Source organism: Lacerta agilis, chromosome 9 (genome assembly GCF_009819535.1).
Source record: "Lacerta agilis isolate rLacAgi1 chromosome 9, rLacAgi1.pri, whole genome shotgun sequence".
NCBI classification, from domain to species: domain Eukaryota; kingdom Metazoa; phylum Chordata; class Lepidosauria; order Squamata; family Lacertidae; genus Lacerta; species Lacerta agilis.
The window spans coordinates 33,622,755-33,641,569 of record NC_046320.1 but is presented as its reverse complement, the minus strand read 5'-3'; the positions used below and the strand labels follow the sequence as shown (position 1 = coordinate 33,641,569).

At 42.3% G+C, this 18,815-nt stretch overlaps 1 protein-coding gene across 6 annotated transcripts in view; it reads left to right on the top strand.

Moving 5' to 3' along the window:
* Positions 1–285: 285 nt before the first annotated feature.
* RAPGEF2 (Rap guanine nucleotide exchange factor 2) overlaps positions 286–18,815 on the top strand; it is a 155,706-nt gene continuing 137,176 nt past the window's right edge. For 5 of the 6 annotated variants that reach the window (XM_033161134.1, XM_033161132.1, XM_033161135.1 and 2 more), the window contains exon 1: positions 286–484. In XM_033161134.1, coding sequence (XP_033017025.1) covers positions 416–484 — 69 coding nt within the window. In that variant the 5' untranslated portion in view covers positions 286–415. The remainder of the gene's footprint in view (positions 485–18,815) is intronic. The other variant, XM_033161136.1, reaches the window with a different exon arrangement.

Sequence of the window (18,815 nt, the reverse complement as noted above, 5' to 3'; positions counted from 1 at the left end):
GGCCCCTTTCCCGCCCCGCCGCCTGAGGGGATGCGGCGGCGGCTGAGGCGGGAGAAGCAGGGCGAAGACGACGGCCGCGGCAGCGGCGAGGACGCCGACAACAGTGCCGGGCAGCCCGGCAGAGGCGGAGCTGGGAGTCGCTGCTGCCGGCAACAGGCCCCGACCGGGCGGCGGCGCTGCTGAGGCCGAGGGGCTGGTCGCCGCCGCCGCCGAGGAGGAAAGAGCGGCGGCCCGAGTGAGTGACGGGCGGCCAGCGGGAGCCGCCTCTCGCTCCCTCCTCTCTCTTGGCACCAGCCGCTGGGGGCTCTGAGAAGCCCGCCTCGCCTCGGGGCCAGGAATAGGCGCTGGTGAGCGGCAGGAGGCGAGCGGAGGGGCCGGGGCGCCTCGTTCGGCCCGGAGCAGAAAAGGGGGCGAGATGGCGTCCTACGTGGATAACAACTTCCGCCAGGCGGTCATGAAAAACCCGGCCGACAGGAGCCCCCAGGTATTTCTCCACCCCCGAGCCATGGCTCAGGCAGCTTTCCCTCGAAACCCACCTCAATCTCCTCTTGCTGGTCTTGCAATCCTCTCTCTCTCTCTCTCTCTCTCCCCCCCCCACCCTCGCCATGTATCTCATTTGGGGGTAATTTATCTGTCTGTGGTCCAGAGGAGAGCCCAGCCATAAACAGCCCCTCTCTTCCCCTGCGTTTCCCCACGCCAGCTCGGCCTACACATTTAGTATGACTTCCCAATGCCCCATAAATGAGATATAATGCATATATAATATCTCTGTTGGCACAATCGCGGGCGGCGGCGAGTTCACTCCGTGTCCTTTATTAAAAAAAAATCATAGCCGCCTATGTCAACAGAGCTGTGATGTTAAGTGATTGTAAGGGTGACGGGTGGGTATCGTCACACACAAAAACACACACACACACACACCCCGCCCGCCAGCCTGGTCAACGTAGTTGCAATTGGATGGCATTCTCTGGCTCTTAGAAAAGTGTGTATGTTTTCCCCAAACGCCCCCCTCCTTCTCCTCCAAACAACTGAGTTACTTTAGATTCCTCCTCTTGTCTACACAGAGAGATACATCAGCTAATCTGCTGTTTTCAGATATCTCTAATCCCTTTTCTACTTACGGGAAGAAAAGCTTCTCTCATTCATTCACAACACTATCACTAGGCTCCCCTCCCCCTATCTCCACCAGCATTGTAACCCCTTAGATGGGTGCTAGTATTAAGATGGATGCTTAATTTAGTCTTTCACCCTTCTCTGCTGCTAAGTTTGACTTGAGCATTCATTTCAGTAGGTTGATAGCTTCATACCTAATCTGGGGGCGGGGGGCGGGGTAGTGTGGTTTAAAATCTCACCCCTCCCAGTTTGGATATTGGATTTCCACAACATTGCTTTCTGAATAGCTATGCTAAAAAACAGAAACAAAACAACCTTTAATGAACAAGCTAAGTGCAGCACTTATTAAAATGTTAGGGCGTAGTGGCTTTAAGATTTGTTTATTGTGGTAAGGGTTTTGAGCTCTGCTGTAAAGGAACTGAGATATATCATTTGGTGTATTGGCTTGTGATTGCTATGAGATAATGGTGCAATAAGCTGTAGTCTCCTTTGCATGTGGTACTTAAGATACCCATTGTAAAGTATGCCAGTGATTCTCCCTCGGAAGAGAACATTTAGATAAAATACTTTTTTGGGGCATATTTTATAATGTCATGCACAAAAGCTTGTTGTTTAGGATGCTTCACATCCTAACTTGAAAGAAGAAATCATTTATTTCATATGCTTTCTTTCCTTACTGTTTTTGCCATATTTTTATTAATCCACAATGCTTTGTGGTACTTCTGGCAGATGTATGTTGCTCAAAAATGCAATGAGCTTCTCCAGCAATGTGATGTGTTTCTTTTTTATCCATCTGTACATTTCATTTCTGGCCTGGTTTTGTGGAATGTCAGGAATTGGCTTGGTTTCTTTGTCAGATTATTAGCCCTTGGTAAACAGGATCTGAATTGAAAGATGAGGCTCATAGAGTACATTTTGATAGGATAACCCTTTTAAGGTTGTGCTAAGCTGCAAACAGATTCTGTCTGATTTGGAACAGTGACTGTATGGGTTATTAGTGCCAATTGTTAAAAGAAAAATAAGCTTTTTTTTTTTTAAACCAAACCTGATCCCTCTCTCTAGCCTTGTCTCAATAGCTAATGCTTTATGGTGTTAGTTTGCTTGTTAGAGTTAGTGCCATCTGTCTTGCTTTCTAAGGGGTCTGTATTGCCGTGTATTGCCATCCATTTCCATGGTTGTTGGGCAATTCTTGGGTCCTTTTTAGGTTAAAGTTTTAAATTGTGCACAAATCCAATTAATTGATTTTGAGACTACTCACCCTTAAACTCTTACCATTAACAAATTGCAGTAGGCAGTGTCAGAAACTCTGATATGAAAGCTAGGAGCTAAATGGCACCTCAAACCTAGGTTATGAGCGCAACAACGAAATGTCTAAGCACACTTTTTTAATAGCAAGAATATAGAGCTGAAAATGAATGAACTGCAGCTAAAATATTATGTTCATTTTTCACATGGACTAGTCTTTCCCTGCCCACCCCCCTAATATTCTTAAGAGGGTCTTCAGAGAGTAGCTGAAAGTGGGGAGGCAGAAAAAGGTCCTCCTTTCCTTCATTCTGCTCGTGCTAATGAAATTTGCTGTCACAAAATGCACCTAGAACAATGGGAGTACATGGACACACACACGCACACACACATGCATACCTACATACATACATACATACACACACATATATACACATACATACATGCACCTGGTGTTTATGGTTTGGATGTGAGTCAAACCATATCTTAGTTGTTTTCTTTTTTAATTGATGTTGTTACTGGTTTTTACTATCTTGCTTTAGTGGTATGTTCTTATGTCCTTGCTTGACCTTTTAACTGTGACTATATTTACACAGTTCCCTGGGGGGTTCTGGTTGTGTGTAGTAAGGCCCAGGAAAAGCTGCATTTTTATTAATGGGCCTCTGACCTGCATATTGGAATGATAGGAAATGAAAACTGTTGGTCAGCAGCAAGAAAACTGGCTGGATTTCAGCATCATCTAGTGGTCCATTAGGCTAGGGTAAATGTGTTCTGTGCCAAATAAAGTGAACTTTATTTTATTGTCTTGCTGCCATATATATATATATATATATATATATATTAAAGGAAAGAAGTGACACAGTAAAAAAAATTGCTTTAGTGTCAAGATAGGGCCAACATAAATGGTGCAGAATGCTAAATCCAGAACACCAGGACTGCATTAGCACTGTAACCATTAAGTATCTGCAGACTGAAAACACTGTGGCAACATGCTTTAAAAGGTAGCTTTTAAAAGGTAGTAAGGCCCCAGTTGGCCTTTTATATTAGTTTAAAAGAAAAATTCAGACTGAAGGGAACTTGGTTGGCAACACTGGAAACATTTTAAGGCTAGCAAATGGACATTTTGTTTTGGATTTTACCAATTGAATAAAGGATGATACTTTGCCCTTATTGTGATTTCAGTTGCTATTTCAATAATAAACTTTCTCTTACATAACTACAGAGTTATTTCAGTTATTTCTTTTCAATCTTGCACTGTCTCAGTAGGTGCCTCTAATGCTACAGTCTATGTACACTTACCTGGATTAAGTTTCATAAATTGACATGCATAAGATTGCACTGTAAGACTATTTCATTCAGTGCATCTTTAAGGCAGCCAACTAAGTTCTTGGGTTTACTTAAGTTGAGATGGTTTACCGTTCATTTCATACTGGTTTTATAGACAAACCTTTCAACCAGATTTATATTTTGCCTTCTATCACTGGTTGGTACAAACTGAACAGTCTCAGTGTTTAAATATGGCTAAATTGTCAGTCCTGAAATTAATGGGGATAAGGGGCTCCTAACCTTAGTGCCACTGCAGCATGACTAACAAGATGTCAGGCCAGGATTGTGAGCAGGATGTGGCATATAAAATATTAATGATGAAGGCAAAACATGTGGAAGATATATCCACTATATGTATCTTTTCATTCCCCCATAGGTGTATTTCCCCCTAATGTGTATGTGTGTATTTTAACAATTTATAATTCACATTTTAACCCTGAATATATCTTGGAAATTTCAGACATGATCTAGTCCACTATGGATACAATGCACTCTCACATGCAGAAACGTACTGGGAGCCAATGCAGATCTCTCAAGACCAGTGTTATATGGTCTCAGCAGCCACTCCCAGCCACTAGTCTAGCTGCCGCATTCTGGTTAAATTGCAGTTTCCGAGTCACCTTCAAAGGTAGCCCCATGTAGAGTGCATTGCAGTAGTCCAAGCGGGAGATAACTAGAGCATGCACCACTCTGGCAAGACAGTCTGCAGGCAGGTAGGGTCTCGGCCTGCGTACCGGATGGAGCTGGTAGACAGCTGCCCTGGACACAGAATTAACCTGCGCCTCCATGGGCAGCTGTGAGTCCAAAATGACTCCCAGGCTGCACACCTGGTCATTCAGGGGCACAATTACCCCATTCAGGACCAGGGAGTCCTCCACAGCAGCCCACCTCCTGTCCTCCAAGAACAGTATTTCTGTCTTGTCAGGATTCAACCTCAATCTTTGATCTAACAGCTCCAAAGTAATTAAAATTGTGGCTTGCACACACAGAGTTGTATATTTGTAGTTGTTTATATTCCCATTTAACATGTGTGGTCCATATTATTTTACCCCCAAACAACACCAATCTTAATGTTTCCCCCTGTTTACCCAGTAATGGGATAATATACAGTCATGCCTCAGGTTACAGACGCTGCAGGTTGCATGTTTTCGGGTTGTGCACCGTGCCGAACCCGGAAGTACTGGAACGGGTTACTTCTGGGTTTCGGTGCTCGCGTATGCGCAGAAGCACCAAATTGCAACCCACACGTGCGGGTTGTGAATATGCCTCCCTGCACAGATCATGTTCGCAACCCGAGCATCCACTGTAATAAGATGGGGAAAATTGGGCTCTAGAGTGTTCCACATAGAGTCACAGATTATTTGTTTCAGTGTGGGTGGATCAGTCATCACTTTCTGCTGCTGCCCTTTCTGTGCCCAGTACTTGTCCAATGCTCTCATTTTTTTCCTGTCCCTTCTCATAACTGCTTTCAGTGCACTACTGTACACAGTAGCTAGCATATATTTTGATCCCTCAAATTTGCACAAAATCAGGAAACTGCAAATGTGTGTGTGCTGAGAATTTACAGTTGCTTGACTGTGCTTTTGCATACTTCCTTGGTGGGGATGTTTTAAATAAGGTCCATGCAGTTGTCTGTGCACAAGCCCTGTAGGTAATCAACACAATAGAACCAACAAATTAGAAGGCAGGGGCAAACATAAAAGGGAATGCCTGCTGGTATGAACAGGAAATCAAATTCAGTTTTGTGTGAATGTGGACTACTCTGGTCTAATGCGAATGAGATAAAAATGCATTAAAAGCTAAATAATGTTCAAATGCGGAGAAGCCTTTGGTAAAGTTCTCAAAGTAATTATGTAATGTTTTTCATATTGCTGTCTCTGCTCCACATTATTAGGTGGAAGGAATTTGGAAATACATATGTGATGACATTACCGGTACATCACAAAGGGAAAGGGGAGAATGTGCCCTGAGGAAACTGTTTTTTGGCATGTGTTTGGCATGCTGTGTTTACTGTAGGTTGGTTCTTGCTCGTAAAGTTGTCAAGATCTCTCTTACTATGTTGAGCTGGTAGAATTAAGAAGGCAGCAATTACTCTCTAGATACAATTTTGCGAGCTGGTTATGTTATGACATAGGCTTTTGAGCTTGCAGAATTAAAATCCTTTCATGCAAGAAACTCTTAATTGACACAAATGTTCAAGCCATGAGTAGTTCTCAGGGTTTTGGAACACTGACCCCTTTGTTCCACCTATTCCAGCGCACCTGCTAACTTCAGCCTTTTCAGCAGGAAAAACATGGAAGAATTTCAGTTTGCGGGGTGTGTGTGCGTATCTCAGTTTTTAAGCATGCATAAAAGTGTGTCACACGTGAGTACTGAAATAAAATGTGCTTTTGATAAAGCATTTGACTCTTTGTGGTGTACACCATGAAATCTTATGTATTAAAATGTTTGGACAAACAACTTTTAAGCTTTGAATGGCAATAAGGTTTTTAGTGGCATGGTCCCTAGTTAGAAAATGGAGAGGACCTCAAAAGACTGCTCTCAGTTATTAGCTGCTCATGGTATTTTAACAGTTGTATACAATCATACTTTGTGGTTTGAGTTGGCTATCTGTGTCCTGTTGTGGTGATTTTGAAACAGTTCATTTACCGGAAGTGCTGACAACAAGAGAACTTAAATAGATACAAATCAACCAACGTAGGAAAAGAAGGTGAAGATAATTGTTGGTAAACTTGCATGACTAACTATGCTGATGGATAAAGTGTTTTGAGCATTGTACTTAAAAGTTGCCCAACACTTCCTGTTTTCAGTTACCTGAAGATCTCACTGAACTTTTACAATTCATTTTTACTTTCTTGCTGTTACATTGTATTAAATTTCAACAAATATTTTCAAGTGAATGAGGTTGCAGAAAATTGTTCTGCTAGTATTATGGTTTTCTTCACAGGAGTTCCCATCAAGACTGTTTTTGGTTGTGATTTTCATTGCATTAATATCCAGTATTAGTAATAAACATATCCCCCACCATCTCAACCACTCTAGTCCACAACTATCTCTTAAGAAAAAATAGCAACAAAAGTGAAAGAAAGAAAAAGGAATGAGGGGTAAATCAACCCAGAGATAATGAAGTACAGTGGTACCTCGGGTTAAGAACTTAATTCGTTCTGGAGGTCCGTTCTTAACCTGAAACTGTTCTTAACCTGAGGTATCACTTTAGCTATTGGGGCCTCCCGCTGCCACTGCACCACCGGCGCGCAATTTCTGTTCTCATCCTGAAGCAAAGTTCTTAACCTGAGGAACTATTTCTGGGTTAGCGGAGTCTGTAACCTGAAATGTCTGTAACCTGAGGTATCACTGTACATGAGCCTCAGTACTCAATTGAAAAAAGCAAACAAAAGTGCACATACCATGTGCCTCTCTGTTAGGTTCTTTTAAAAGTATACACAAAGTTGTTGGCATTCCTTTACCTAAAGAAACGTTTCATGTTACTTATTTCCCAGTAGAAATTGGAGATCCCCTTTGCAGGTGGAAGTACATTTTGCTTACACCTAGGGGTCTGTTCGATCAAAGACTGTAACATGGTAGAGTGCCAGAATGTGTACCATTTATTTAGTCTTGGAAGACACACCAGTCAGATGCTCAAACAAATTTTGCCTGTTATTTTGCCAGGTTATTTATTTAAGCTTCCTTGTACTGCATACAATTCTTTTATCTGTGTGTATTATTGTTGAGAAGATAGGTGGAAAGAAGTTTCTATACAACAGAACCTGTTTTTCCATTCCTGTATAGTGGGTCTGGCAGTTACCGGTAACTTGGATAGTGTAGAAAAGTCATTCCGAGATTGTGTTCAGCATCTGATCTGAGTTTAATCCTTGTGTGCAAAACGTATCCCTTTACTCTTGCAACTTTTCTGCGTTTGGACAATATTACTGCTTTGCTTAGTCAGTAATTAATTTTGAGGAGCTAATGGTAAAGCTATTTGAAGTCAGTTAATGTTATTTTGTAGCTATCTAGTGCTTGGTTTTGAATTTATAGTTGTGAAAATGGTTATGCTTAAGTAGGTTCAATGTGTAGGATTCAGAAGCTTGGAATTTCTACATTTATATATGCAGCATGTTTTGGACTGCATCAGCTAGAGTTGACCTTGTGCTATCTTTAGATAATTGGTTGCCTCATCAGTTAAATATGAAAGGGGGGTGGGAATGAAAGGCATTCTGCTTGAGGTGTGCATATTGCTCATTAGGGACTGACATCCAAAAATGTACCTGCTGTGAATGGGGAAGGAAATGTGTTACACACATGCTCTTTCTTTAGTGAGACCACATTTTATTTATTTGGTGAAATCCTATATAGCCTTTGAGTCAAACACTTCCCAAAGTGGTTTAAAATGCTAAAATAATAATGTTCTTGCATTATAACACAATAAGACAGTATGTAATAAAAAACAGCAATTAAAGGCACAAACTTAGGCATGCTTACTTAAAAGTAAGTCTCGCTGAGTTCAGTGGGACTTCTTATAGGTAAGTATGCATAGAGTTGCAGCCTTAAAGCAGTGATTAATACAGATTAAATTTCATAACTTAAAAAACACAGCATCCCAATCTTTCTGTTAAGACTGTATCTTTAAGGTTTGCTTGAAGGATGGAATTTTGGGGCAGAGCTTATTGTAAAGTGAAGGGGGTTAGGTACCATGTACTTTGTTCCTTTGCTCATGGAGTACTCAAGTTCTATTTCCCATAAAATGCACAGCAGTACCTCTTACATTTATGCTCCCTCTTCCCTTGGTAGTTGCAAAGTGGCACTTTCAATGTTATTAGAACCTTTTAATTAATTAGCATGTAGACAGTGCACAGACACTGGCTATCTCCACAATTTGGAGAACCTTGTTCACCATAGGTCTTCAATAGCCATTTTTTACATCAGTGTGAGTGTAAACCGGAAGCTTCTGTGAAAGTGTTTCTGTAGCAGCTGAGTTTATTCTCTGTACCACTGGAGTTCTGGAGAGGAATAGTAACTTGAGTAACATCAGTAGCATACAGGCAAGTGGTGGTGCTCATCTACTTATGTAAATTGCACCAAGAGAAATCACTTTTATAGGGATGAAGGCATAGCTGACCTGAGTGTAATTTGTCTGCCAAATCTTTTATTTCTGTTTAAATTTCAAAGGAATATGATAATGGTTTTAAAAGGAATTTAAATAGCACAAAGCAGAAACAGTTCACATTAGCCAATAGAGGAATGTTTTTCACAAATAATTATTGGTAATAGTAAAAATGTGTGTGTTCCTACTTTTTCTAAGCTGCTTGTTTTCTTCTTTCCCTCTTCTATTTATATAAAATTAGCCCAACTCTGGAGATGTGTCTGAACTGTTAATGTCAACTGCAAGTACTCTGTCAAAGGTTTAGTCTATCATAATTATCCTATGGAGAGACATAGATCTTAACACAATATGCAGGCTTTGCATATATAGAGAGAAGTGTTTTGAAAAGGAGATTCATTGCATATCATTTATGGATAAATGATAATTGATTGAATAGACCATATTTTGACAGGACATTGAGTGAGAAGAATAGACATCCCCTCCACTACCCTGACATCATGGGGGAATAATATTCTGGAGAATGTTGTGACAAATGCAGGTGTACAGATTTTGATTCATAACTGGTTGTTTGATGTCCATGTACAATACTTGGTTGGTCATCATGTCTTTATTATTTTTATCTTATCCTTCCTTCAAATAATTAAGGGCAACCTGTATGATTCTTCCCACCATTCATTCTATTCTTTTTTTTTTTTAATAAGAATTTATTGACGTTTTTTCTTATAACAACATATACCCACACCCACACCTACATTTATACAAATACAAAACAAATCAAATACACTCATAAAACAAATACAAACATTGCCAAGTTTTCTTATTTAAATCTTTCCTAAAAAAAAAAAAAATTCTATTTCTAAATCTTGACCATTGACTTCCCCTGCCTTTTCACCTTCGGTTTTATATCCTTGATCTATTTTTTAACCACTTCTTCTAAAAGTTAAACACAGTTATATATATAAAATACAGCAAACATCTTACTCAACTTAGTCTATATTTCATCTTATACTAGTTTTACTAATAATACACCATCATAATAATACATCATCATAAATCTTCATGAATTATTCTTATCAAATTCTATACTTACTCCTCTATCCTTTAACCTGCTGCTAGTAACATAAAACTTCAAATATCTCCTTTCTTATTTAAAAACAAAAAAGCTAAATAGAACTAACGGTCTTCACCCTCCGATTTCAGAATACCATAACAAACCATTTTAAATTTTACTTAATACTTCACCCCACTCCCCCTCTATCCATTGTCTTTCTCCTAGTGACACCAGAGCCAGATTCCCAATTACCGTCTTTTCCCAAATAACCACAGATCCAGGCACAGTTCAGAACGCTCCTTGCAACGAGCTTCAGGGTATCCAACTCATCTTCTTTCGGCTGCTCCGTTTCTTTAAACCATTCTTCTTCTTCTTCTTGTAAATATCTTAATTCTTTGTCCCTTGCCCCCGAGCTCACACCTCGGGGTCTGGATATAACAAATCTTATCATCGTCTTGGGGCTGCCACCCCCAAAAAACGAATCCTTTTCCCGGAGTCGCCCTATCATTTCTCTCCATCCTTCAAGCAACCCTCTCAGCTCCTTGCCAAGGTTTCCTTCCAAAGTGTCAAAATTTTTAAAAGCCTCCTCTGTGGGTAGTAAATTTCTTTTCAAATCCCCACACAAGACTTTCACTTTCCGATAAAGAAGTTCCAATCTCAGCTCAGTGAGCCTTTGTTCATCCGTTAATCCAGAGTTCAAAACAAGCTCGAAGACAAAGTTCAACATAGTGGAAGAGGGGGAGGGAGTGAGTGTCAAATTACAGTTCCTGTCTCTATGTTCTTCCTTTTGTGAGAGTTGTTTTTCACCTCGGTTTAAACTTTTCATCGCCATTTTTCTTGAAGCCAGAGTGCAAAGACCGACACTTCAAACGGAGATATCTTTCACAGATTTACTCCCCAAAGGGAAATTGTAACAGTCTCACTCATCAAAGTTCAGATACTTTGTAACCAATTCTGTAGCAGCAGTCACTCAAACTGGTTAGCTTCTTTCATCCGAAGGGAGGGAGGCAGGCTGCCTTTCTCCTTCCCCCGGGTCATCTAAAAAGCATAATAACTAGTCCAATCAAGTACTCACAACCACCGGGTTCTTCAAATCCATGCATCACAGGTAGAACTTCAACGCTCATTTCGGGATTTGTCGCCGCATTTACATCCCGGTTGGGGCATGTCCCCTATAGCCCGGCTCCGTAGTCCCTTCACCCCCATTCCCCCTTTACAGGGGAAGCGAGGGAAGGGTTCGGAGCCACAACGGGCACAGCCGGGGAGCCCAGGGTGCGGGACGCTCTTCCCGCACCCCATCGGAGCCCCGCTTTGCGGTAGCGGGGCTCCAACCCCCGGGATGGACTGGGCGCTTCGCAGCTGAAGCAGCCCACGACCACCCGGAATGGCGTCGCCGCCGGAAGTCCCATTCATTCTATTCTTGCAACAACTCTGTGTGAGGCATGTTAGGTTTAGAGTCTGTGACTGGCCCAGGGTCACTTAGTGAGCTTTGTGGCAGAGTAGAGATCTGAACTTGGTTTTCCATGGTCTTAGTCCAAAGCATATTGACTTTCCGTCGCTTAATGACTTTTAGATGAATTTGGAAACCCCCTCTACTGAAAATACTGCTTTGAGTTGACGTAAGGTGACATTAAAAGCTCAATGAAAATTTTACATGTGCTGTGTAATACAGGTAATGTAGTGCAGGGATAGTCAGCTTGATGCCTTGTAGATGTTGTAGACTACAGCTCCCATCATCTCTGCCTATGGGTCATTCTGAGTGGAGCTAATGAGAGTTTCATTCCACAACATCTGGAGGTCCCCATATAGATTGCTCTGATGTAGTGCCTTGCTCACACAGGCAAGTCACTCATTACTAATGCTGCGCATAAACAATGAGTGATAAGGTGTGTAAATGACCAAGTGGGCATTATGGAGCAATATTTGATATGAAGCAATATTAGAAAGGATTGAATGTAAAGATTTTGTATTGGCAGAAGGCAATTAAAATTGCTTCAGAAATGTCTGCTGCTACTACCTGGAAGTAAATTACAACAAAGCATCTAGGAGTAATTGGGAGTGATGGGAAGAGTTGCATTGAAAGAGCTGAGTAGAAAATTTGGGGAAGAACATATGCACAGTATGACAAGATATTGAGATATAGTAAAAATGTATGCATAGAAACAAAGTCATAAAGGCTGAAGTAGCCATGGGGGTAGACTCTTAGGATGCATGAATGCAGCAGCCCTGGGCCACAGAATGCTAGTAAGCAAGGAATCAAGCAGCAGCATGAGAGAAAAAGCAAAGGAAATGAACAGATGAAAAAAATATGTTAGAAGACACTGCCGTCTAAAAGTCAGTGAAGCACTGCAGTACTTGGCTATCAGTCTTAATAGAGAATGTTCCTAGCTGAATCTTAATAGGCAGTGATTTTAGCTTTGTGATTACCTCTGTATAAAATGAATGGAGGTAAATAGCATAATTTTTTTAGGCATGTTGAGCTATGTTTTTGTCTGTTGATGAGACTAAGCAGTTTATATCAAGCCCTCAAAAAAGGGGTTTCATTATGTAGTTTATATCAACCCCTTCATTATGTAGATGTAATTCTCCGAGCATTTCTCTAGGAAGCCACATATCTACTGGGAATCATTAATTCACTGGATTTCATAATGAGCTTTGAAGTCAGAATTCCATTGAAAGAGGAATTCATTTGTTGCAATAGGGTATTCAAGGAAACTAAAGATATGTTTGCTCTGTTAAATTGCTAGCCAGTGATCACTATGTATTTCAGCAATTGTGAACATGCTATAATATAGATTTATTTTTAAATATATTCTTGTATTAAAAGTGCAGTTCTCGACTGAACAGTGTTCTGTTAAAACCTCTGTATTGTTATTCGAGAGCTTGGCATTGATTCCTATGGGAAAAAACACATTGTATCTCCAGTACTGTATAATGTGTTTATAAGTATACCATATTTTTTTGTTTGGAACTTTTATATTCTAAGTTATTTTTTAGTTGTTGGCATTTGCAAAATATTTCAGGTCTAGAAATATTTTAAAAAGTGATAGTCATAGACGACAATAGTGTATTACAAAGCAGACAAATGTTGCATAAAACTTGTGGAACTGTGATTCTAAAAGTTTCTTTCACTTCAAGTTGATGTGGAACAAGTGCTATGTGTGGAAGTTGCTTTGAGAACTTCATTAGTTAGGTCAGGAAAGCTATTTCAATATCTGGCAGCAGAATCAAACACTTAGGGGTCTGGGATTTTCTAGCGCTATTATCTGACTCATAAGTGTTGTTTCTCTGTAGGGAGAATGTACATCTGGGGAACATGTCTCATAGAATTCTCATTGAATTGTTTGAGCAGATGGTAGGGCAGTATTTTGATAACCTCTGTTATGAAGCTTATTGGTTTATGAGTTGTACTGACATCTGCATTGTAACTTTTAATTACTGTATTTGCTCGAATCTAATGCAAACCTTTTTTGGCCAAAATTTGGAAAATTAAGGTGCACATTAGATTTGATGGCACATTTACATTCAACAACAAATACTTTTTTGGTTTCAAGGTTCTGAAAATTGGGGTGCGCATTAGATTTGATGGGGCATTAGACTCGAGTAAATACGGTACACTGATGTTTAAATAAGTATTTATTGGAAAAAGGAAGGTGGAATAAGAGTATTAAAAATGGATCCATAAAGTTAATCCTGGGCTCAGACTTGTGACTCTGCTATCCTTTGCAATCAAGTGGTGCTTAGTATATACTCTGGCAGTTCAGATTTGTCCATTCATCTAGTTTAAAGCTGCCTTCTTTGAATTTGTCAGGTCACTGGCCCTCAGCAACCAGTGCTACTCTGAACACTGTGGAAATGTAGGAATGGTCTGCATTGCAGTGCATATCTGTTACAGTATATATGGCAACTCAAACATGCTATATAAAGGTAAAGGGACCCCTGACCATTAGGTCCAGTCATGTCCGACTCTGGGGTTGCGGCGCTCATCCCGCGTTACAGCTTCCGGGTCATGTGGCCAGCATGACTAAGCCACTTCTGGTGAACCAGAGCAGCGCACGGAAACGCCGTTTACCTTCCCGCTGGAGCGGTACCTATTTATCTACTTGCACTTTGATGTGCATTCAAACTGCTAGGTGGGCAGGAGCTGGGACCGAGCAACGGGAGCTCACCCTGTCGCGGGGATTCGAACCGCCGACCTTCTGATCAGCAAGCCCTAGGCTCTGTGGTTTAACCCACAGCGCCCCCGTGCCCCCAAACATGCTATATATACATTACTTAAATACATTATTAGGCCAACATTATCTAAAATAACCATCCTCCCTTAAACAGGGCAGCACAATTTATTAGTATTATTTAGCATTTTATGGCATATTTGGATTGTTCATAGTACTTCACAGACATAGGAAGCTACCGTATATACGCGAGTATAAGCCGACGCAAATATAAGCCGAGGCACCTAATTTGACCACAAAAAACTGGGAAAACTTATTGACTTGCGCATAAGCCGAGGGTGGGAAATGCAGCAACTACTGGTAAATTTCAAAACTAAAAATAAATAAAATTACATTAATTGAGACATCAGTAGATTAAATGTTTTTGAATATTTATTTCAAAGAAAAACAGGGGCAAGGAGTTCCATAGGCTTGACTCTGCACCACAGGAATAAGCGCTTTCTTTTATTTGCCCCCTCCCCTCTTCCAACAGTTAGGCTTTCCTTTTTATTTCTTTGGTGTATTTTATGTCCAATATTTCCATCCCCCTACAACCTCTATCAATAAATGGGACTGATTCCTGAGTGTGAGGGGGTTTATTTTCAGGCCCTTTTCTTCCCTCCCCAAAGAACCCTCCCTTCCCAAACAGCCAAGCTGTGAATGGATCCAAAGGAAGATAAGAGTTGCAGAGCCCCTGTGACCTTGCCTCCTCCTGGGCTTTGCAGAGAGGAGGGGGGCAAGAGCCTCTGTTCCTTGACTTGGGGGTCCTCCCTGCACCCTCCCCTTCATCCCAGGGACCCCCTCTTCTCCCCAATGGACCCTTTGCAAGATGAGCAGAGACTCACTGGATTCAGGAGGCGCCAGGGATGCAGCACATGCAGAAGAGAGAGACAAAGGCCCCCTCCTCCTTTTGTAGGTGGGCTTGGTATTTCCTGACCTCTCTAGGAATCCCACTCAATCCTTTTTAACCCTTGGCAAGCCAATGCCCCCAGCTTCTCTGATCCTGTCCTGTGCCTTTTGCAGGAAAGAGCTTCTCTCCACTTCTCTCCCCCCCCCCCCAACTGACAGAGGGGGAAGCATTGTGCAGTGCTTCTCCGATCCTCCATTCTGTGCCTTTCTGCTGGTGAGTGGAGGCAGAGGCGTCTTTACCCTTCTAGCTTGTGTCTGGAGGCGCTAGGACCTCGCAGACAGCTGCAAACGCAGGGGATGGGATCCTGAGGGATCGGAGAAGACGCTCTCAGATCTGCATCCTGCGCATTTCCTGGTGGGGGGGGGGAGGGAAGCGGAGAGAAACTCTTTCTCTCTGCTTTTCCTACCCAAGGAAAGCGGAGAGAAGCTCTTTCTCTCTGCTTTTCCTTCCCCACCGCCCGCCTCACTTGCGCATAAGCCGAGGGCGACTTTTTCAGCCCAAAAAATGGGCTGAAAAAGTCGGCTTATGCGCAAGTATATACGGTACCTTTATTGAATCCGTTCAATGCTTCATCTAGCTCAGTATAGTGGATACTGACTGACAGTTGTTTTTTAGGCAGTAGTCTTTCCCAGCTCTTTTTGGATATTTCAGGGGTTAAACCTGGGATCTCCTGAATGCAAAGCATGTTATCTACTACTGAGTTATGGGCCATTCTCAATGCATTATCTATATTTTGTGGTGGTGAAGCCTCTGGTGTTGACTGGCTAAGCCGATTTGAGAAGAAATGTCTATGAACATTCCAACTGTTGGGAACTATGCCTCCTGGCAATAAAGTCTAGTTTCTGTGGGAAGAAGATAGTATTCCTGTCCTCAATTTGCAGATATGTAATGGTTTGAGAGATTATGGATTGTGATGACCACTTACACAAGTGACTTCATGGGGGAGGTCCAAATAGGAGCACCGGAGCTGCCTGAAAGCCCTTTGCAAACAGCAAAAGGGTTTTGAAACTGCTTCAGGTTTTCAAGCACCCAATAGCCATATCCCTGTCCATTGTTTGGAAACCCTGCACATGGGATTTCGAGGAGTGGGCACACCTCCCACCTGTCAATCATTTGACATCATAATGGTGCCATGTGATTGGCAGGTGAGTGGACCACCGACCTGTCCAATGAAGCCCATGAAAGCAGTCCTGATAAGGATCTGGCCTGTGGAACCAAAAAGGTTCCCCACTCCTGGGTTGAGAAGTCCCTGTCTCACTATACCAGTCCTATATTTTTATTTTGTAGCCCTCGGAGCTACATTTTGGCATTGCATATAACAAAAACAAAAATTAAATGCAAAGAAAGCACAAGTGACTAATCTTCTTGGTGTAGTATAAAGGCAGAAAACAAATACATAGCATGTGTGGGAGAGGACGGCACAGCAGACTGGGGGAAGGGCAGTACCCACTTTGCAGGATGCCCTTCTTTCTAATCAGAATTACACATGTTCCTGCAGCTGCTTTGTATTCTCCCCTCTCACTCCAGTCACCTCAAATTCAGCCTGTTACTGTATTGGTGCTGGACTGTAATAGACTCTCCTAAACTGAGCTATGAGCCAGGACATTCCTCAGTTCTAATAATGCCTTGCCATTGCCTCAATGACTTTAGACAAGTATGTGGAGTGGAGATCTCTCCTCCACTTCACCGACATCTGTAATCTTGAGATAATACTAACCAACAATGCAGGATGGTGATCAGAATGTATGTGAAGTGCTTCAAATGCACAATATAAGAACTATTTCTTGATTTTGCATGTGTGGTTCACTTCAAGTTGTGCTAAGAGTGGAGTGAAATTAGGGGGAAAGGGAATTTTTGCTGTGAAAACTGAGCAATTTATTGTAACCCATGTACAGTATTCATCTTTCCCTTCCAGCCCTTTTCCATACCTCGGCAGTTTCTCCAAGGGAGGAGATTGCTGCAACTGTCAAGCTTAACAAAAACTAATTAGAATATGTGATGGACAGGCACTTGTGTGTGCAGCTACATGGATTAATGAACTTGTTTTAGACTGCTGCAAGCATTCAGGAGGAACTCAAGTGTTTGAGTTCCACAGAATCCAAATATGCCAGGCTTTTAAGAATCTGATTTTGGAATGTTTGTTATGCGGCCACTGTTTAGCACCATCACTTCCCCTGTAGCAGTCAGTGTTAGAAACTCAGGTATGTAAGCTAGGTGCCAAATGGCACCTTGAATCTAGATTGCGGTTGCCACAATGGAATGTCTATTTGCCAGGGGGTTGAACTAGATGACCTGTGGGGTCCCTTTCAATGCCACAATTCTACAATTCTGTGATCTTAACTACATTGCTTAACTGTAGTTTGCCCTTACAACATTTCACTAGTTCAAGTATGCAAGAAGCAGAAAGACACACAGTGGAAATGGAAATGGTTTTAACTATGGAGTAAGGCAGAGGTTTTAAAATTGTGGTTGCCAACCTGGCACTCAGAAATCTCCATGTAGTTGCACTAATTTCAATCACTGGTAGCAAAAGTGAGGACCACATTTCCTTTTGGGCAACCTTATGAGACCTCCATGCCAGTGGTGGTTGGAGCTTGAGGCAAAGTGGATGAGGCCAGGTGCCAAATTAGGCAGAGCAATGGATGTGACTTTTACCTTCGCACAGTATGCCCTGCTCCAGCCATCCAAGAGTCAGAGGTTTCTGGACCCCTCACACCTTTATTACTACCATTCTGTTCTGACAAGCAAAAGCCAAGGGCACATTCCAGTTGAGTGTGCAGAGCAAGTTGGTGAGGGGCATGGCTGGTGATCAGTATTTTCAGCAAGCCCCTTTGAAAGCGTTTTCCCAGCACACTGACAAAGGAGGTAGCTGTAACCACTGATCAGCAGTTACAGTGACCCCCTTTAAACTTGGACAGCTGTCTGTCACCTGATGTCATGATAACAGGTGATTGATAGGTGGCTAGTACTGACCACTGCTCAAAGTTTGCTTGTGGGGGAATCTAGTTCCTCACTCCTGTTCTAATGGAACACATTTCAGTGTAACTGTGGTTAGGACTACAGCCAGGGCCGTCTTAAGGATATCCGGCACCATGGTTCAAAGATCCCTCTGTTGCCCCCCTTCAAAGATCCCTCCAGCGGCCCCCCCCCCCCCGGTTTCACCTTTTTACAGCGCTGTCGGCAGCTTTGTGGGGCTGGAGGAGAGGGGCAGTGGCTGGAGGGTGGCTCCTCCGGCAGGGAAGAGGCGGAGACTCCGGGCGTGGCGCTGCTTCAGTGCGGTGGGTGAAGGCAGTGAGCTGGTGTCGGGAGGCGCTGTGTCCAGCCCCCACCTCTTCCCAGGTGCCCTCAATAACTTGGTGCGAACTTGGAGCCCTGGCTCCCCGCCCCACTTGCCTCTATGAGCTAGACTACAGCCTGCATGGTTAGAAGTTATATTTTCCAACTCTACCGTGTTTCTCCTAAAATAAGACACCGTCTTATATATTTTTTTGCTCAAAAAAACACAGTATGGCTTATTTTCAGGGGATGTCTTATTTTAACCGTGTCGCATCGGTACGCTGCATAGCCACGCCTCTCCAGGCTGTTTTAATGGGAGGTACCACGCCACTATGGCTTATTTTCAGGTTATGGCTTATTTTTGGGGAACGGCTTATATTTCGTAAATGCATAGAAATCCTGCTATGGCTTATTTTATGGCTATGTCTTATTTTAGGAGAAACAGGGTACATATAACTTGTTGCACAAAGTATGGTAGACATGTGGAGAGTATGGGTAGTCAGTAAGCAGCAGGGAAATGAAGTAGCAGAGCACAGCACTTTATTGGAGTGTTGGGGTGGAAACTGCAAAGCATGCAGACGTGTT